This window comes from Dipodomys ordii, unplaced genomic scaffold (genome assembly GCF_000151885.1).
Source record: "Dipodomys ordii isolate 6190 unplaced genomic scaffold, Dord_2.0 Scaffold86, whole genome shotgun sequence".
NCBI classification, from domain to species: domain Eukaryota; kingdom Metazoa; phylum Chordata; class Mammalia; order Rodentia; family Heteromyidae; genus Dipodomys; species Dipodomys ordii.
In genome coordinates, this window is record NW_012267302.1 from 7,146,741 (window position 1) to 7,165,797 (window position 19,057).

At 51.1% G+C, this 19,057-nt stretch overlaps 1 protein-coding gene across 1 annotated transcript in view; it reads right to left on the reverse strand.

Moving 5' to 3' along the window:
- Positions 1-9,178: 9,178 nt before the first annotated feature.
- Zcchc24 (zinc finger, CCHC domain containing 24) overlaps positions 9,179-19,057 on the reverse strand; it is a 51,362-nt gene continuing 41,483 nt past the window's right edge. Inside the window, exons 3-4 of the mRNA XM_013025707.1 lie at positions 14,952-15,116; positions 9,179-11,855 (exon numbers count right to left, since the gene is read on the reverse strand). Coding sequence (XP_012881161.1) covers positions 11,742-11,855; positions 14,952-15,116 — 279 coding nt within the window. The 3' untranslated portion in view covers positions 9,179-11,741. The remainder of the gene's footprint in view (positions 11,856-14,951; positions 15,117-19,057) is intronic.

The window sequence follows — 19,057 nt, forward strand, 5'->3', positions numbered from 1 at the left end:
AGTTTTGGCTTTTATTTTAGTAGTTTTTATTGGATATAAAAAGTCTCACAGACTTTTCTGCCTGGGCAGGCTTTGAACCACAATCTTCAGATCTCAACCTCCTGAGTAGCTAGGATTCCAGGTGTGAGCCACCAGGGCCATCTGCTGTTATCATTTTAGAGGAGCACCCATGGCATAGTGGGCCTGAGAACAAACTTGTGAGCGGTCCCAGTCAATGTGAATCCCATGTTGGAAACTTCTGGAAGTGCCCTGTGCTCAGGAAGAAAATAGTTCCTGGTGCTTGTTGCTTTTTCTGTGTGTTGAATAAGTCTAGTCAACTGATGGTATACGTGAAAAGTTTCTGAAACCTGAGTGTTCACCTTAAATGTGATAATAAATCCTATTTTCTATAACAGACTGGTGTCTGGTTTCAAAAAGAAGTTCATCTGTAACGGAGCTCTGGCACCTGCTTTTGAAGTTGCCATGCACTGGGTGCCATGATGAGAACTTGGTTTCCCCACTGCTGGCAGTGGAGCCCAAGACATGCTAGGCAAGTGCCTAGCCTCTGCCAAGGACTTGACTGAACTGTTGTCATCTGCTTTAGAGATGAAGGACTGGAGACCATCTTAGCATTTACAGCTCCAGACTTGAGCACTGGCTCCGCCCCTCAGTAACCACATTTCCATTTTCCTCAGCTGCATCATGGGTATGTAATTCCTATGTCTATGTCATACAGGGTGTGGTCCATACACTCAACACTCGGCCTGGTGTGTGGTTGCGATAAGCACCCTGGAATGACAGCTCTGACACCTCATGTGTCAGGCCATTAGGAAAGGATGATCTTAACCTAAGATGAGGAGTGGGTTTTATACTGCTTGGCAAATCCAAACTCAAGTTGGAATTCTGGTATTTCTGGATTCCAAGTAGAACTGGATGTTGGGGCAGGGTGGTGAGCTTCCTTAGCCAGGGCTGAGTGTTGTTGAGGGCCAGGAGGCTAATTCAGGGCTTGGGGCTCTGGGCTCTTGGCTCTGGTTGGGGTGTCCCACAGGGTTCTCAATCCATTCACAGGTTAAGATTGCATGGGTCATCACGGTCCCTCTGAACTCATAGTGGCTGGGGTTGGATCCTTGAGTCAGACTCCGTGAGCGCAGTTCCACTGCATGGGCTGGGATCAGCAGGACTGGTGATTTTCTAACAGTTTGGGTGCTCAGAGGGGAGCATGAGGGAGATCAGCATGACCCCCAAGGCCATTTCATAGGAACTCCCCATTTTCCTTCCAGTGAGGCTCAGCAAGGGACTTCACTTGAGAATTGGGATCTGAGCTAAATAGTAACTTGTAATCATTCGTTCTGCCTAATCATTCTTGGTAGGTAAACTGAGGCCCCTAGAGGGATTGTGCTGGCCACTGGTGACCCTGTGAGTTGGCAGAATGAGTTAGGTCTCAGAGTGGCCTCTGCCAGTTCAGAGAACACAGGATCAAGGCCTTGAAGAGTCACACATCCCCTACACAACTCATCTGTGCAACCATGGTCAAAACCATGACTGTGGGCCCTCCAGAGGCTCCTCCTAGCACTCCAGAGGGCAGCAACAAGTTTGAGGAACAACCCTTGAGTGACAGAGGCTGGGAGAGAGGGGAGGTTGTAATTATCTACCTGATATTTTTCATTGGGGAAGTAGATGTGTCCTTAGGAGTTGACGGGGGGGGGGGAGGGGAGGGGGCTGTAGACCAAACAGGCAAGAATATTCTAGAAACAGTTCCCCCAAATCAGCACCATCCCCTCAGTGCTCCCAGCCCTCCATACAGAAACCTGGACTTGTTTCTTATATATAGCAAGAGTCTTAAGTGCAATATGAAGAAAATACTGACTTGTTGCTGGCCAGGGAGCATCACTGGTTGATAGACAAATGTCAAGGTGGTTCCTGCAGGTGCTCCCATAAATGTGGGCACACGTGACACCATGTAAACATGTTTGTTCTCATCTGAAAGATCGGAGATGTGTGAAAGCTTTCTACAGTGAGCATTCTATATCCATGGATCTGAAGACAGACTGGCCAAATGTCAGTAGTTTTCAAAATGGCCTACACATGTGATGCAACTCCTAACAGGGTTTGGTTTGTTACAAATTCAGGAGAAGATTCTAATATTCGTGGGCAATAATGAAGGACCCAGAATAACCAAAACAATCTTGAAAAAACAGAATGAGGTAGAGGATGAACCCTTTGTTACACTTGTTACAAAGTAGTGGACTTTTCTGCCAGGGATGGCTTTGAATCAAGATCCTCAGATCGCAGCCTCCTGAGTGGCTAGGATTACAGGTGTGAGCCACTAGAGCTCAGCCACAATTAAGTTTTTGTTGATGTTAAGTGATACCAAAGACTGGAGACCTGCCTAGCAAGCATGACATTCAAATGCCAGTACTGCTAACACACACACACACACAAACTTTTTAGGGGGGGACTGGTCCTGTGGCTTGAACTCAGGGCCTGAAAGCGGTCGCTGAGCTTCTATGCTCAAGTTATCACTTGAGCCACAGCTCCACTTCTGGCATGCGTGTGTGTGTGTGTGTGGGGGGGGGGGTGATCCTCAGATTTCAGCCTCCTGGCTACTTAGCTAGGATTGCAGGCTTGAGCTACCAGTGCCTGTCTCTTTTTTAAAATTAAAAACCAGTTAAGGATTATCATCCCAGTGCCTACAAGAATAGGAGACTCATTAAGAGTGTCAGAGTGACATTAAGAGTGGCAGAGTTCTGGTCCTCAGTATCGAAGGGCATTCATGTTTGGTTGTCTTTTGCTAAGCCATCAAACATCCTCCAAGGAATTTACCGCACATCACCATCTTTACTGTCATCTCTCCTACAGTGGTGGTCATGGCTGTAGTCACCTGGCCTCCTGTGGCACATGCCACTTACAGGCAAGTGATAACATGATTCATTCTGACGTCACTGCACACCATGGGTTGCCAGCATACCATTCCCCCGTGCCTTCAAGGCCAAGGGCACAGCTTAACAGATGTTCACATTCCATCTCCTGGGACCACTGCTTCTCTCCATTCTGTATGGTCAGGGTCCAAACAGGACCACACAGCAGCATGAACAGGGAGATGTAGTGGCTTAGGAGAGAGTGCTGAGACCCAGGGCACCTTCCCAGTGCCCTCTGTGCGTGAAGCCTGGTGTAACTCACATGGCAAGGTGATGGGTCCAGTGCCACAAGAGACCGATCCCTGGTGCATTGAGCATTGCTTTTCTTAGCCAATCTAACAATCAAATATTTAGATCATTTGCATTTCATGTAATTGCACATGTGGCTAATTTAAGATAAACTGATTTACCATTTGTTTCCTGTGGGTCCTATCTGTCATTTGTTCTCCTCTTTCTTTTGAATTGTTTTTTTTTCCTCTCAAATGATTGCTTTTATTGCCACTGTTGACTTACTAGGTTTCTTTATCTTAAAAATTAAGAAAAAGAACAAGAAGGAGGAAAAGAAGAAAAAGAAGGAGGAGGAAGATGATGACTATGGAAGAACATGGTTGAGTTTTGTCTGGACAAGATTGCTCTGGGAGGTTGGGTCATGGGGCATGATACGATACCTCTCTTTCTGTGTTGTTTCCACTTCACATTATCCTTTTGTGCTGGTCCTGGGGCTTGAACTCAGGTTCTGAACACTATCTCTGAGCTTTGTTCCTCAAAGATAACACTGTGCTACTTGAGCCACAGCTCTACTTCTGACTTTTTTGGGTGGTTAATTGAGGCACTGGTACTGGCCATATTCATTTTTATATCCAAGGGGAAAAAGGCCCAATATTACCACTTGGCAGTTTTTCTCAAGTACAAATGTATGATGCCGGGGGAGGGGGAATCAGGCTTCATCTGGAATGTGTGTGTGGGTACGTTGCGGGGGAGGGGCTGGGGGGGAAGGGACGGTCTGAGAGATGCCTTTTGTGTCCATACAGAACAGGCTTGTCTGCCAGTAGGTAGTTCAGTTCTTAAAATTAGCCACCAGAGGGCAGCAGGGGACAATCCAAATAGCACAAGAAGAAAGTAAATGTGAACTCTGCATTGGCCACTTTGTTCTGAGAGAGCAGGTCACACAGTTTGAAGGAGTCTCCACTATGGTGCCAGGGTTCCAGGGAGAAGAGGACTAGGTATCTATGTCATGGACAAGGGTCTTTTGCCACAGAACAACAGGGAAACAGAGGCAGAGGCTCTGTCAGAAGAACTGAACAAGGTGTCTGTCTGAAGAAGAGAAGGAAATGGCAGATCCCGAAGCGTTCCCAGGGCTGGTCCTGGGGCAAGGTGTGGGCTCCACGCTGCCAGCCCACCAGGGTGAAGGATTCAGAGACCCTTGCAGGGGAGGGGAAGAGGCCCATTCTGAGCACACCCCATGTGTCGAATGCCTTTCTGCTCACCTAGTTTATTGTGATCCTGATCTCAGAAGGCTCTTGACTCCCATCCAGAAGTGAGTAGGGGAAGTTGAGAAGGTGGCAGAAGGGAAGCTGAATGGCTCAGCTCCCAGCATGGAGGGCTTCCTAAACTATGATGAAGGGTCTGGGAGGAGACTTGAGCTCAGCTGATGGCTCCTGCAGGCTGGGGAGCCACATGGAGAGCATGCGTAGGGAGATGAAGCATGGGTGCCCATCAGATTTTCTCATTCTGACCACAGTGGAGACAGGAGCAGAGCCATAACCACCTCCAAGGGGCACCTGGGAAACTTGTCAAGGGCAGACATGGAAGGGGGTGCATAGAGAAAGCCTTGATGGGGGTGGGAGGGCTGGGCCTGGGTTCTGATTGCCTCACAAGCTTTCAGTAACCACCAGCCTGCACTGGATGGTTCTCAGGAAGACTGTCCGGGGGGCTGGACAGGGGTGAGGGGCCAGGGCAGAGCACAGGGACTCACTCAGGAAGGGTGGCAACACTGCACTGTCTGGGAAGGCAGCTGAGCGACAGAGGCTGCAGAAAGAGGGGATCAGACTGGGCACCTGCTGTGCCTTGGGAGTAGGGAACAGAAGGAGGGTGTCTCGGGGAGGGGCTGTGCTCTTTGCCAGCTCTAAGGTCTTGGAGAAGTTATTCAACCTCTCTGAACCTCAGCTGTCTCCTCTGCAAGAGATGACGCCTAGCGGTCCCCACTGGTCACTATACAGAAGGGAAACGATGGTTTGGGGGCATGGCAGCTGGGCAGGCCCCACCCCGCCCTCACTACTGCTGTATACCCTCCTTGCTCGGCTCACCTTGGAGCTCACGTCCTGCCCAGGTATGAGGACAGACACAAGTTCCCAACCCTTCTTCAGCCACCATCCATCCATTTACCAGGGTCCTCTGAACACATCCTCTTCCCTTGCAATTCTGGATTGCTTGAAAACAACCCCACGGATGGTTTTGTGTCACCTCCATGCTCCAGTATGGAACAGACGAGGACATCGTTTGTCACCATCCCAGGGCCATTACCATACCTCACACAACACAAATTGCTTCAGCTGTGTGGAGTAGGAAGGTAGACTGCTCTCTGGGCTGGGCTGGGCAGGGGTCCCTGCTGGAGTCCTCAGCTCATGGTGGTGGACGCCTGGCCTGTGAGGCAAGAGGTGGCAGGGCCTACAGGAAGTTTACTTCTCTGTCTGTGAGCAGTGACTGAATGTGGGGTTGGGAAGGGCTGCTCAGTGGACATTGGCTGCTTGGAGCCCATGCTCCACCCTCAGTGCAGCCCTGACATCCATGACTTGGCCCTTGGAGCCTGTTTGTGGGGTGTGTGTGTGTGTGTGTGTGTGTGTGTGTGTGTGTGTGTTTGTCTTGCGTGCGCGCGTGCATGCATGCATGCGATTGCATTAATATGTGGGGCTGGGGACTGAGGAGCAGCAGCCTGTTGCCTCTGCTGGGAATCCAGCCTCAGGATTGGTAAAAGGGGGTGGGAGTGGGGGCAGAGGGGCCTCCACACAGAGTGCCGAGCACTGAGGACAGGCTGTTCCTGGCTGCAGCTAGAGCTCTCGGGGAGCAGCCAGAACATCTGACCCTGGAGAGCTGAGCTTGAAAGGTAGCAGATCTCTGGATGCCTGGCCTGGAACTTCCAGGTGTACAGGGCTGGGGGTCAGGGCATTGGAGGGGCTGCTGTGGTCTGGTGGGGCCAACTCTGCAGAAGTGGGAGATGGGGGTGTGAGGACCGCACCAGGATCAGATCGCACATGGGGGGCTGGCGATGCCACAAAGGACCCTGATGTCAGCCTTCCCCAGCCTCAGCTTCCCCACCCACCCTGTTGGCATACTGTCCCACCAGGGCTATTAGGAGGACACAGGATAACAAAGAGCCTAAATAGCAGGAGGGCCTGCTGTGAGGATCTTCCTAGTACAGTGGGGGCTGGGGTCAGGCTGCAGCCATCCCTGGGCTGGGGCAGGGACAGCTGGGATGCCAGCCCTCAGGGTATCCTGAGTGCTTTGTGTCACATATTAGGAGACAGAGTCACACACCTGGGGGCCCTAAACTCCCAGCAGGCTCTGCTGCTGCTGCTGCTGTCTGAACTCCACACTTGGTCTCCCCAGGTCTGCATTCTGGCTCCATCTTCCTCTCCAGGGCCAAAGCAGATGCTATTAAGGCTCCTTACACAACCTTCCAGCAGTAGCGCTACGGCCCTACTTCCCTCCCCGCGCTGGGCTTCTTGACCTGTAAGACTGCTATTGGGACTCACTCCTCACCATCCTTTGCAACTCAGTCTTAGTCCCAGCTCTGCCTTTAAACACAAGGTTCAGATCCTGGTTTTACACACGTCTGCTGGGTGAAGCTGGGGGAGACTTTCTCCTCTAGGGAAGTCTCAGCCACATCCAGAGTCAGGGCCTTCTGGCGGTCCCTCTTTGGGTCGACTCTGCTCTCTTCTGAGTCTCTCAGTAGTCACTGCCTCTGGACATGGCCATTTAGTCCAACCGGAAGCCCTTCCTGTCTGGGGGAATGACTAGTCTCCAGGGCTGTGGGAGATGTCGAAATACAGGCTGCAGTATCCTGGAGTTTGTTTTCTTTCCAATTAACCAGTAAAAAGCCAGAAGTGGAGCTGTGGCTCAAATGACAGGGCAACAGCCTTGAGCTACCCAGGTTCTGAGTTCAAGCCTCAGTACCAGCATTAAATAAATAAATAGAAAATAAAGGGCTGGGAAGGTGGCTTAATGGTAGAGTGCTTGCCTAGCATGCCTGAAGTCCTGGGTTCAATTCCTCAGGACCATGTAAACAGAAAAAGCCGGAAGTGGCGCTGTGGCTCATAGTGGTAGAGTGCTAGCCTTGAGCTAAAGAAGCTCAGGGACAGTGCCCAGGCCCTGAGTTCAAGCCTCAGCACTGGCAAAAATAAATAAATAGATAAAAATAAGTAAATACAAAATAAAGGATCTGGAGGCGATTGGTAAGCGGGATGCAAACAGGTGATTTCTGCTAGCCTTGTTTCCTTGCGGCTCTGTGGTTCCTCCTAATCCTGGATTTGCTCAGAAGGAAAACTTCCTGCTCACCAACTTTCTATCACAGCCACTTCCATCTATTCATTGTGGGGTACCCCGGGCCTGGAGCGGCAATTACAATCTCAATGAAGAGGGCCAAACTGTTAGCAGCCCCTGCCAGGCCCTAGCCTGCCATCCTAGGCAGATTCTCTCCTATATATGGTTACCCAGAGGCCCAGCCCTGAGCTGATGTGTGACCTAATCTGTCAACAATCTCACCCAGCCTGGGGCCCAGTTGGGGGAGAGGCCTCACCCCGGAGATGGTGTCCACTTGGGGGCAGAGAGGCTGGGAGGAGGCAGATCAGATTAAGAACTCAGAGGCAAGACAAGACCTGCTGCTGCCCAAGCCCCTCCCCACACTGGCGTTGTCCCTGGCCTGTGAAAACGTCCATCTTCCCCTGGTGCCCAGTGTAAACAAACCCACAAGCCTCTTGCTTTTCAAAGTCCTTTTTAATACAGCATGAAAAGGATATAGTCCCATAGGCAAGCCAAATACAGAGTCTCCAGGTATAAGGCACACAACGGAATGCCATCCCGCGCGCCCTTGGCAGGGTGGGTGGTCTATACCAGCTACCCTCCAAATGGGGGCCCACGGGTTCTGTTTGTCTTTTTAGCTGGACACACACACACACACACACGCACACACACACACATACACACACACACAGACAAGGACAAGGGACAAGGGGGTGGAGGTCAAACAGTGAGGATGGCCATGAGAGTGGTGATCACAGATGCCACCAGCCCTGGGGAAGGTGCAGGTGGGCAGGCCTTGGCACTCGGCCACTTCACTGCGGGCAGGAACACCCCCCTTTTATTTTAGGGTTAGTTGTTACACTGGGCTACAATGTAGTGAGGTTGGATTAAGTATTTGTTCGGCGTAGATTCAAGTCTATTAGATGTTGGAGGGGCAGGTGGGCAGATCCAAGTTCACAGAGCGAGGGGGCCCAGGGGCATGGCTCATATACAAAAGCTGGGCAGGGCCACTGGAAGGCTGTGGCTGGCGCTGCCTCTCCCCCTCTTCTTGGGTCTGGCTGGTCCATGGAAGAGGGCTGGTTTATCAAAAGCTTTCTTCCCCTTGTCCATACCCCCCTTCCCCCTGCACCCCCCCCAAGAAATTTAATAAAATCATCTTAATAATAGAAAAACACAAAGGCTGGAGAACATCTATTGCAATGGTGTGTTAGTTAATATCAACATTAACAAACACACAATGGGGTCACTGCTCCCCCCTTTTTTGCTATGTGTCTATAAAGAGCTCCCCTTAAGAAAGGCAATATGTTCCAAAATACACATATGTATAAATACAAGAGCATATTAATAAATCTAAACATTTGACTAGTACACTGGCTACTATTTAATACTGATATTTTCACCCAAGAGGGACAATACAGACTAACAATATGGCTTAGAGAATTGCAAAGATTTTTTTCTCTCATCAGAATTATGTACCCACTTCATAAAATATTCTATGTAGATAATATTTCCTTCTTAATGTAATTCGGTTGCATACTTTTTACATACTAAAGCATAATAATAAAAAAGCTAATAATAGGAAAAAGAGAAAAAGTTCTCACTACAAATATTTTCTTTCAGCTCAAACGGCTTTGCAAAATGCTTCCAGAAATCTTTAATATTTTATTGCCTTCCTAAAAAAACTGAAGTGTTGAAAAATGCCTCCTTTTTCTTTGCTTTTTAAAATCTCAAAAATATCAAACCATAATCATACTTTTCTTTTTTCTTTTTTTAAAAAGGCCCTCAAATATATACAGACAAAAAAAATCACCATAAGATTTTTTTTCTCATGAGAAGCTACCAAATTCAGTGTTGTGACAAAAACTGGTCATTCAGAAATGTTAACATCTGTGAATTTTTCCCCTTCATAATACACACATAGTATTTTTATTTTGTTTTTTTTAAAAAAAAAGGAATTCTGTGTCAAGTATAACTCAAAATAAATACAAATTCACAAATAGAGCTATGAGTACTTCATGTATATGGCATCCACTATAACCTCTCAACTAGATCGCTAGATCTACTTAATACACGCAAATGTCCCTTTTGAACTTAATTACAACTGCACACTTTCCTGTCCCCTGGGCTACCAGATCCTCTGAGCACTTAATTCTCCAAGCACTAGCTTGGGCAGTGGTGTCTTTTGCTGACCCTGGAAAGCTCCCAAAGTCAGAGAGAAAGGAGGCATGGAGGGACTGCCCCAGGCGGAGGTGGCGGTGGAAAGGCAGGACTCTGCACAGATGTCATTACGGGGTAATGCCGGCCAGCTGGACCAGCCACCGAACAAAAAGGTCACTTTGGGGTGACAGCTCTCCTGCTGGCCTGGCTTCTTGTGGTCTGGAGTCTGTGTTCTGTTCGGGGTGTGGGATTCCTCCCTACCTTTGCAGCCGGGTTGGCAGGTCTTAGATCTCCTTAGCCAAGGGACCCCATTCATTGTCGCAGCTGAGACAAGCACACCGCTTCACCCCCAACCCCCAACATTCAGAAGGATGATTGACAGCAACAGCTCCTTCTGGAGGACAAAAACACTGGGTCATGGCCACCCAGCTCTTCCCCTAGGGCAGCAGCTGGCTTGGAGTCCTTGGTGACAGTCCCTAGAGGGAGCTGAAGCTATCTGCAGCGGCTTGCTGCCCCCAATGGGTGGGTATGGGGGAGGGCTGCAAATAAATATCCATATCTTAAGTGCTCAGAGGGCATGCCCCCCAAAAAACCCATCCTGCAGTGCTCCACCTATAGAAGCACTCAGTCTCTCACTCATTCCCTGGACCTTGGTTAACACTTTACGGTAACTCTTCAACTGTACAAAGCATGTTCACTTGCAAACAGAAGGCGACTAGGCACCAGATAGGTATGCTCCAGCCATGGTAAACATTTGAATTTCAGGACCATTTTGTGGCCTGATTTCTTTTTTCTTTTCCTTCTTCTTCTTTTTATTTTTTTCTTCTTTTTCCTACAGAGTCATAGTGTTGGGGGAAAAAAAATCAAGCCACCAATCCTGGTTGCTGATTCTCTCCTTCCCCAGGGAGAAAAAGGCAACCTACAGACTGGGGAAAGGGAAGGGGTGTATTTCTACTTGCCCTACGATGTGCCCAGAGGCCTCTTGGCTCCCTTAGGAGGTAGGAGGAAATCACTGTCCCCGGTTTTCAAATGCGAGGTTCTGTGGCATGTTTCAGGCATTGCCCCCTGCCCCAGCCAGGAGGGCTTGGGGAGACTTAGGTGAAGAGAAGGGTCCTTTTCTGTGTTTGCAGGGAAGGGGACATAAACACAGGGGTCACAGGGGTGGACTCAGCTTCCCTCTCCCTGACTTCCTAAAGGACTGATGGGGGAATGTCTGACAGGTATCTTCCCCCCAAACCTGGGATTCCCCCCAAATAAAGCTTTCTGTCCCAGCGAGGTATCTGGACAGCATCAAAACTGACAGGCACTGTCGGTTTTACTGTCTGGTGTCACTCTCTGACAGGGAAACTGAGGCTAGAGATGAGATGTCTTTGCCCCTGAGTCCTTCCTGCCAGGGCAGCTTCTATATGGGAGCCTTGGTAGGATCACAGCCCCCTCCCCTAATGGGGGTGAAAGACCAAGGGGGAGAGAAGGAAGGACCCAAGCCTGTGGGAGACTGTCTCTGGACCAGAGGAGTCACAGGAATAGAGGGGTGCACGATGTACTCACAGAACACTGCCCAACAGTTCACCCTCTGTGCTCCAGGCTCAGGGGGACCCTGGATGAAGGGCAATGCAGTGACGTCCCAGGTGGGTGGGGTTTGCTCTGAGTGTGGTTGGGAACAGAAGCCCCTCCCCAGCCGTGGCCAGAATGGTGTCTGCTCCCTGTGAGGGCAGGTGAAGGATTGAAAACTAGGGCATTCAGCGAGGGGCTTGTCACATAGGCATGCTGGAAGGTTCTGGGAGCTGACCTGGCTGGTTTTGAGGAGATGATTCCCCCCAACCCCCCACCATTACAGATCTCGGGATTCACAGTTCATTTAGTGCGCTGGTGGCCAGACAAGACTGCTCACTTAGAAGGGACTCTCAGGAGAAGAGCCTGGGGAGGGCGAGGGATCCCAGCTCTGACCTCAGCTTTTACTTCTTTACAAACCCCTGCCTCCCACAGCCCTGCTGTCAAACTTCTCAAGGCCTCCAGGAGCCCCCAGACCAGGCCGGCAGCCTGAGAAGGCTGCCCCCTCCCCTGGCCCGGCCAGGAGCCTTGCAGTCCTGCTGAGCAGCCAGGAAAGTGGTGGCCAGCAGGCCAGGCAGCTGGCAGGGTGCTGGCAGGGTGTGGCGGTTGTGGTGGCGGTCACTGCACACGGCGGCAGTAGTAGCCCAGGACCTTGCACTTCTCACACAGATGCTGCGGATGCTCCTTGCTCTGGTCAGATACATCCAGGCCGTCGGGCTTCTCCAGGGGTCTCTGCAGAGATGGAGGGAGGGGACCCAGGGATGTACAGACACCACACAGGGAGAAACAGAAGAAGAGTGAGACACCCAGAGAGACAGGGGACACGAGAGGAGACAGACGCACAGACACACAGAGAGTGATACATGCAGAGAGACCGAAGGAGATATATAGCCTAGTGCTGGTAGCTCACACCTGTAAGCCTAGCTGTTCAAGAGGCTGAGATCTAAGGATCACAATTTGAAGCCAGCCTGGGGCAGGAAAATCCATGAGACTCATCTCCAATTAACCACCAGAAAACTAGAAGTGGAGCTGTGGCTCAAAGTGGTAAAGTATTAGCCTTGCAAAAATAAGCTAAGGGAAAATACTCAGGCCCTGAGTTAAAGCCCCACAATTGACAAAAAAGAAAGGGAAGGAGGGAAAGAGGGAAAGAGGAAGAGAGGGAAGGAGAGAGGAAAAGAGGGAGGGAGGCGGAGGGAGGGAGAGAACAAGAGAAAGAGAGAGCAAGAGAGAGAGAGAGAAAGAGAGCATATAAGGCAAGATACACTGGAAGGGGCCCAGACTAAGAGACAGAAATGTATATCCAAAGACACAGACACAGACAGACACACACACACACACACACACACACACACACACACACACACACACACACACACACACACACAGAGCTTGATCCTCCACCCACCCCGTCCTCTCTGAGTCGCTCAGCACAGAGACAGGATCCAGCTAACAAAGACCTCTGCCAGATGAGGAAAAGGAGTCCCAGGGCAAGGGAGACCCACCCCCTAAACCCTGATTCTTGGTGTCCAGTCTTCTTTCCTGGTCTCTTGTCCCCTCTCCCCACTTGGGACAGTCTTGGGAGTCAAGGAACCATCAGCCTGGATTCAGTCACAGCACTTGGTATGAGTGAGACTTAACTTACCAAAATTGGCCTGGGGCTTGGGGTTACCCCCTTTCCCAGGGACCTGCCTACCCTGCCCTGTTTGTTGAGTTACCATATGAATGGAACCTCATTGTTTTCTAACAGGGAAACTGAGACCCAGAGGAGGGAGACAACTTGCCAGAGCTCGAAAGTAGTACAAAAGATGGGCGCGGATGGCTCATGCCTGTCATCCTAGCTACTCAGGGGGCTGAGACTTGAAGATTGTGGTTTAAGTCTATGGGATTCTTATCTCCCATTTACCATCAAAAAGCCAGAAGTGGAGGCATGGCTTAAGTGGTAGAGTGAAAAATTAATGGAGTGAAAAATAATGGAGAGCCCCCCTGGCCCCAAGTTCAAGCTTTATACCTATAAAACAAACAATTTGCATTAGAGACTAGGAGAGTGCCTGGCACACACAGAGTGCTGGCCAATATTAATATTAGGTGTTCTTAGTGCTATGGTGTAGGGTGCGGCCTGGCTGGGGACAGAAAACCAGGTGAGTTCCTTTGAAACTGGTCTCCTTAGCCCTGGGATCTTCTGATCTGTGGTGGTGACCCCTGATGCCTGGTCCTCTGTGGGCCTGTCTGCTCAGCCTAGCTCAGCCTGCCACCAGCAGGCTCCATGGGGCGCAAACTGGGGCTCCTCAACTGAAAACACCCAGCAGTTGGACCTCCCCCACCCCCCACAGGGAGGGGGAAGAGGAGGGGCAGGTCTGGCTGGCACAGCTGGGGCTTAACAAGAAACAGATGTGGCAGAGCCAGTTGCCGAGGGGGCCCAAGCCAGAGCTTGGGGTGGGGGTGGGGAGGGGCAGGATAAGTCAGCCAGCCCCTCTCTATGTGGGGGACCTGGGAAGGGCTCCAGTGTCTCCTCCAGCTCTTCAAAGGATCCTGACAGCCAGTCATGGGAAAGGGCACTACCTCAGGCCCCTCCCCAGCTGTGGAGAGAAGCCAATCACGCTGCCTGGAAAAGGATTCTGAAATTGCTGACCCTTAATGCTTGCTGCCACAGTGACCCTGCCCAAGCCCCCTCTTCTCTCTGGGCTTCAGTCTCTCTGATGCACACAGTAGGTGCTCAACAAACACTGGCTGAAGGACTGGGAGAGGAAGAGTGGACTCAAATGCTCTTGAAAGGTCCTTCCCCTTGGGCCCTTGGGTGCTCCAGCCCTGACAGTGTGGAGGGGCCAGATGGGGCCCATGAGGCAGGAGATCCCATGGCCACAAGGGCGTGGCCTGGTGTGTGTAAAAGGCACACAGTGAGCACATGCTGGGGTAATGAGGTGCTATTGAGGAAACAAACACTTGGGTCCCACTGGCTTGTGGGTGCTGAGCTGGGCCTGCCTCTCTGTTCATAGAAAATGTGGGTCATAAAGACAGAGACCCTCAGATCTGCAGCCCAAACCCAAGCATTATCATGTACCCCCCTCCCCCCACACAGCTACCCATCTGCCTCCTTCAGGTCTCATGCTGTCTTCCAACCCTAAACCTAGCCTCTCCTCATGAACCTCTGCTTCTCTACTGAGTTGGAGGGGCCAACCCCTTGCCTCACCCCCTCAGGAAGGAGGGAAACACATCAGGCTGACTTCAGGGGCTGTCTGAGAGGATGACAGGTGTACCTTAGAAGGTGTGTGTAGTAGGGATGGACACATTGCTCCAAGGTACCCAAGTCACAGGAGGCCAGGCTGGTCCATAAGCAGGTGCCTGGCAGGCCTCAGGAGCAGGCTTGAGTTAGTAGATTGTTTGCAAACATAAGTGCAAGCTCAGCTCATAAGTTAGCCCTCCCACTGAGGACCCTCCCTAGACTAACCTGTGTGTACCTGTGATGACTTAAAATAAAGCTGAGAGCCCTGTGGCTCTTAAGCTCCCTTGGGTGTCCCCAGCCTCTGCTGTCTGGGCCCATTTAGCTTCCCACCCCATTCCTGTCCATCACTGGGCTGTCCCACTCCATCATTCCAGTGAGACCAAGGGGCCCTTCCCAAGGCCACGCCCACTGCATCCACTTGGCCGGGGCCCCACAGGGAGGCCACGCCCCCTGACTCGGTGACCACGCCTATGGGCCCTCCCACCAAGCACTCCCCTGCGGTGTCCCCGCCCACCACGGCCCCGCCCCGCCCCCTGGTGGCCCCAGTAGCCAACACCAACGGACCCTCCCGCCGAGCCTCCCCGCCCACTTCCCACGGCCACGCCCACCTGCTTGTGCGGGTACACGTTGATATGGCACTTGATGCACTCTTGCCCCATGTTGGCCCACGAGTTGCCGCTCATCCATTTTCTCTTGCACTTGGGACACTTGTACTCGCCAAAGCAGCGCTTTTTGCCCTGGTACGGGGTCAGACCCTCTCCTTTGGGCCGTGCCTGGAGGATAGAAAGCAAACATAGGCGTTTGAGGATGAGGAAGCCAAGGTGGCGCCCCCTTCGGGGGTGTCTCAGTGTGCACCCCCGTGTCCCCATGTGCAAGCAGCTGGAGAGGACTGAGGTCACTCCAGTGCACACATGGGGATCCCGAGGCTTCGAGATCTCTGCTATCCCTAGGCCACCCCATTTCCACAGGTTCCCCCTCTCACAAGCACTTTCTCTAGTCGGGCCTTTAATTTAGGTCCTTCCTGCCTCCTCCTCCCCCCCCCAAGGGTTGAAATTAACCACACAAGAACTGGAAGCAATCTCAATTTTCTGTCTACCACCCCAGACATGGCTGTGTGCAGACGCATTGGACATGCTTATGCACTGGCTTTCTTCTCCGGTGTCAACTAGAAACAGATCCGCACTGGCTCCACAGCTTCCTGCGGGCACTTAATAACACATCTCCCTGTCCCACATCATCACGGTCATGGCAACACTGAACTGTTCCATTAATAGTTACACAACCATGGAATCCAAGTTCAGGCACATTCACCTGTTGGTATTTCCAAAAATCTAGGTAGTTCCCATTCTTCTGTTATCACAAACCAGGCTACCATGAACAGCTCTGTATGTGCATCATTTTGCATATGTAGGGTAAATTTGCAGAGGTGAAATCTCTGAGTCAATATGAACTATCAATTATCAATTGTGTGTGTGTGTGTGTGTGTGTGCGTGTGCGCGCGTGTGCGTGCACGCATGCACGCGCACATGTGCATGCTGGTCTTGAGGCTTGAACTCAGGGCCTGGGCACTATCCCTGAGTTTTTTTTGCTCAAGACTAGCACTCTACCGCTTAAACCATAGCTCCATTTCTGGCTTTTTGTTGCTTTATTGGAGTTATTTGTCTCAAGGACTTTCCGGCTTCAAACTTCAGGTGGGCTTCAAACTGTGATCCACAGATCTCAGCCTCCTGAGTAGCTAGGAATTACAGCCACCAGCGCCCAGCTTGCGCTATTCATTTTTCAGGACAACCTCACAACAAATGGGTACTGCGCCCCACCCCAGCACACTGCACGTTCTCCAACTTCACATTCCATGCCCTCACCCACAGTTTCACTGTCTGGCCTCCCTCCCGAGAAGTTCCGCCTCTAACAATTTTGTTTTCCTTGACTTTAGTTATCTGTGGTCAATTGTGGCCTGAAAGTTATTCCATGGGAAGTTCCTGAGTTGTGCAACTCGGAAGTCTTCAATGACTCACTGCTTTGAGTAGTAGCAAGGTGCGATCGCTCTTCTCTCCCACAGTGGGACTCACTCTTTGTTTAGCGGATCAGAGTTGTATATGCCACCTGCCCGTTAGTTAGTCACTCAGTAGCTGTCTCAGCAGCAATGCTCACCACCTGATTCCGTTTTACACAGTAACAGCCCAACTGTGCCAGGGTAATGTACGCAGGCAATCAGGATACACTGCAGGGAAGCTATAAAGCACTTTCTTAAGGTGAAACTTATCTCAAATAAGGAAAGACAAAATATATGCTGAGATTACTTAGATGGATGGCTAGAACTAGATCCTCTGTTTGTGGAATTGTGAAGAAAAAGAAATTTATGCCACATTGCCTAATAAGTGCTTAGTGAAGAAGGGAGACACCAAGACCTGGAGGCTCACCCCTGTATTCACAGCTACTCAGGAGGTGGAAGATTCACAGGGTTTGGCATTTAAAGCCAGCCTAGCAGAACAGTCCTTGAGACTCTTATCTCTAATTAATCAGCAAAAATCTGGAAATGGAGCTATGGCTCAAGTAGTAGAGTGCCAGCCTTGACTGAAAAAGTTAAGGGAGAATGTCCAGGCCCTGAGATCAAGCCCCAGTACTGGTTCTCTCTCTTTGTCTCTGTCTCTGTTTCTGTCTGTCTGTCTGTCTCTGTTTCTCAATCTCTCTCTGTGGTGGGGGAGCAGAGGCAATGGAGGTGCTGTAGAGGCCAGGCTGAGACCCAGGAGGCATCAGTCCAAAGAAGAAGTTTCCAGATATGGGAGGGAGGCCTTCCTCTCATTTGGAGGTGGAGGTAGTAAGCAGAGTTAGCTTCCTTCACCTTCTAGAACATTCCAGAGAAGGACAGAGAAAGACAGAGGAAGGCTACCTTGCCTCGGAAATGTGCTGGTAGAGCACAAGGAAAGGAGGGATGAGGCCTGACATTTGTGTTCCGTAGGATGGGAACAGCCTGGAACCCCTTTCCCAGAATCCTGTGGGGCAGGGAGTGCTCTCAAGCCAGGTGACAGCTGGTGACACTGAGACCCAGGAATGAGGTGAGACTCTTTTAGAAGTGGCTGGCAGCAAGGCCACCCTGGCCACCTCATCTGTCTGCCACCACCAGGTCCAGGCTAGGGAAAGGGAGGAACCCCCCCCCCCAACAGGAATGTTAGGAGAAAATGCTTAGGCCCTCCCAGGTCACCAGTCACCCACTGCCGGAGGAGCTTCCTGCAGGCTGGGGGAGGGGTGGCCAGCAGAGCCAGAGGAAGAGACAGTGATGGAGGGAAGACAGGCCAGCAGGCAGCGCCCAGCAGAGAGCAGCCACTTCCTGGAAGGTTCTGTGCAGACATTGTTTATGCTGACCAAAGAGGGCAGAGCCAAGAGAGAAGGCATTTTTGAACAGAACAAAAGCCTTTCTGGTTCCCTTGCTTTCTCCCAGAAAGGTGCAGCTTCTTCTCATAAACAGCATGAAGCAGATGGTCACTGCTGACATGACTCTGTAGGGGTCACCACCCACCCTGGATGGGTAGGCTGCCAGGCCCAGGAGGCTCTATTGACCCCACCTCCTGCCATGGTACACACACACACACACACACACACACACACACACACATCTGTCAGGACGCCACCTGGCACCTCTCACTGGGGCTCAGACACGTCCTCTGAGGACCTCAGAGGCCAGGGAACTTGCTCAATGGCCTGTGGTAAGTCAGTGACCAAGCTGACCTCTAGATCCTCTGACCACCAGATGGGGGGCTAGAAGAACTGTGGCAGAGCAAGCTGGGAAGGGGAGCCTGAGCTGGGGGGGGGGAGGGGTAGCCACGTGAAGGAACAAAGAAGGCAAAGCTAACTCAGGCTTGTCACCCTAACTACTCAGAAGGCTGAGAACTGAGGATCCCGCTTTGAGGCCAGTCTAGGCAGAAAAGTCTGTGGAATTCTTATCTTCAATTAAGTACCAAAACAAAACAAAACAAAAAACCAAAACAACAACAACAACAACCAAAAAAAAACCCACAAAAAAACAGAAGTGGAGCTGTGACTCAAGTGTTGAGAGCCAGCATTGAGTAAAACAGGTAAGGCACAGTGCCTAGGGCCTGAGACTGAGCTCTAGTACCAACATGAGAGAGAGAGAGAGAGAGAGAGAGAGAGGACAGAAATAAAGAGAGAGGAGAGAAGGAAAGGAAGGGAAGGGATAGTAGCAGCTGAAGAGACACATAGGCAGGCTGGCTAGCAGCTTGGGTCTAAGCAGAGTGCTATAACGCTCTGGACATTTCTTCAGAATGATTCTGTGTAGGCTTCTCACCAGGCCAGCTAGGAGGTGGTGAGCTCTCCATGATCAAAACAGTGCCCAGGACTGGGGACAACTATCAGAGAGCCTGCCAATGGAACCTTTGCCCTGGTTAGGTGGCTGGGCCTGGTGACTCTCAGTGTTCTTCCAGTTATGAAGCCTCACACCTTGGAGTTGGTGAAGGTAGCTAGAGCAGGTGTGGACGGAGGACGAAGTCAGATACTGCTGAGAATGGGGGTGGACAGTTATCTTTTCCTATTGTCTTCCTTTTCCTTTCCTTTCCTTTCCTTTCTCCTCCTCTCTCCCTCCTTCCCTCTTTCCTCCCTCCCTTCCTTCCTCCCTTCCTTCTTTCCTTCCTCTTTCTCTCTTTCCCTCCCACCCTCTCTCCCTTCCTCTTTCTTTCTCCTTCCTTCCTTCTTTTCTTCC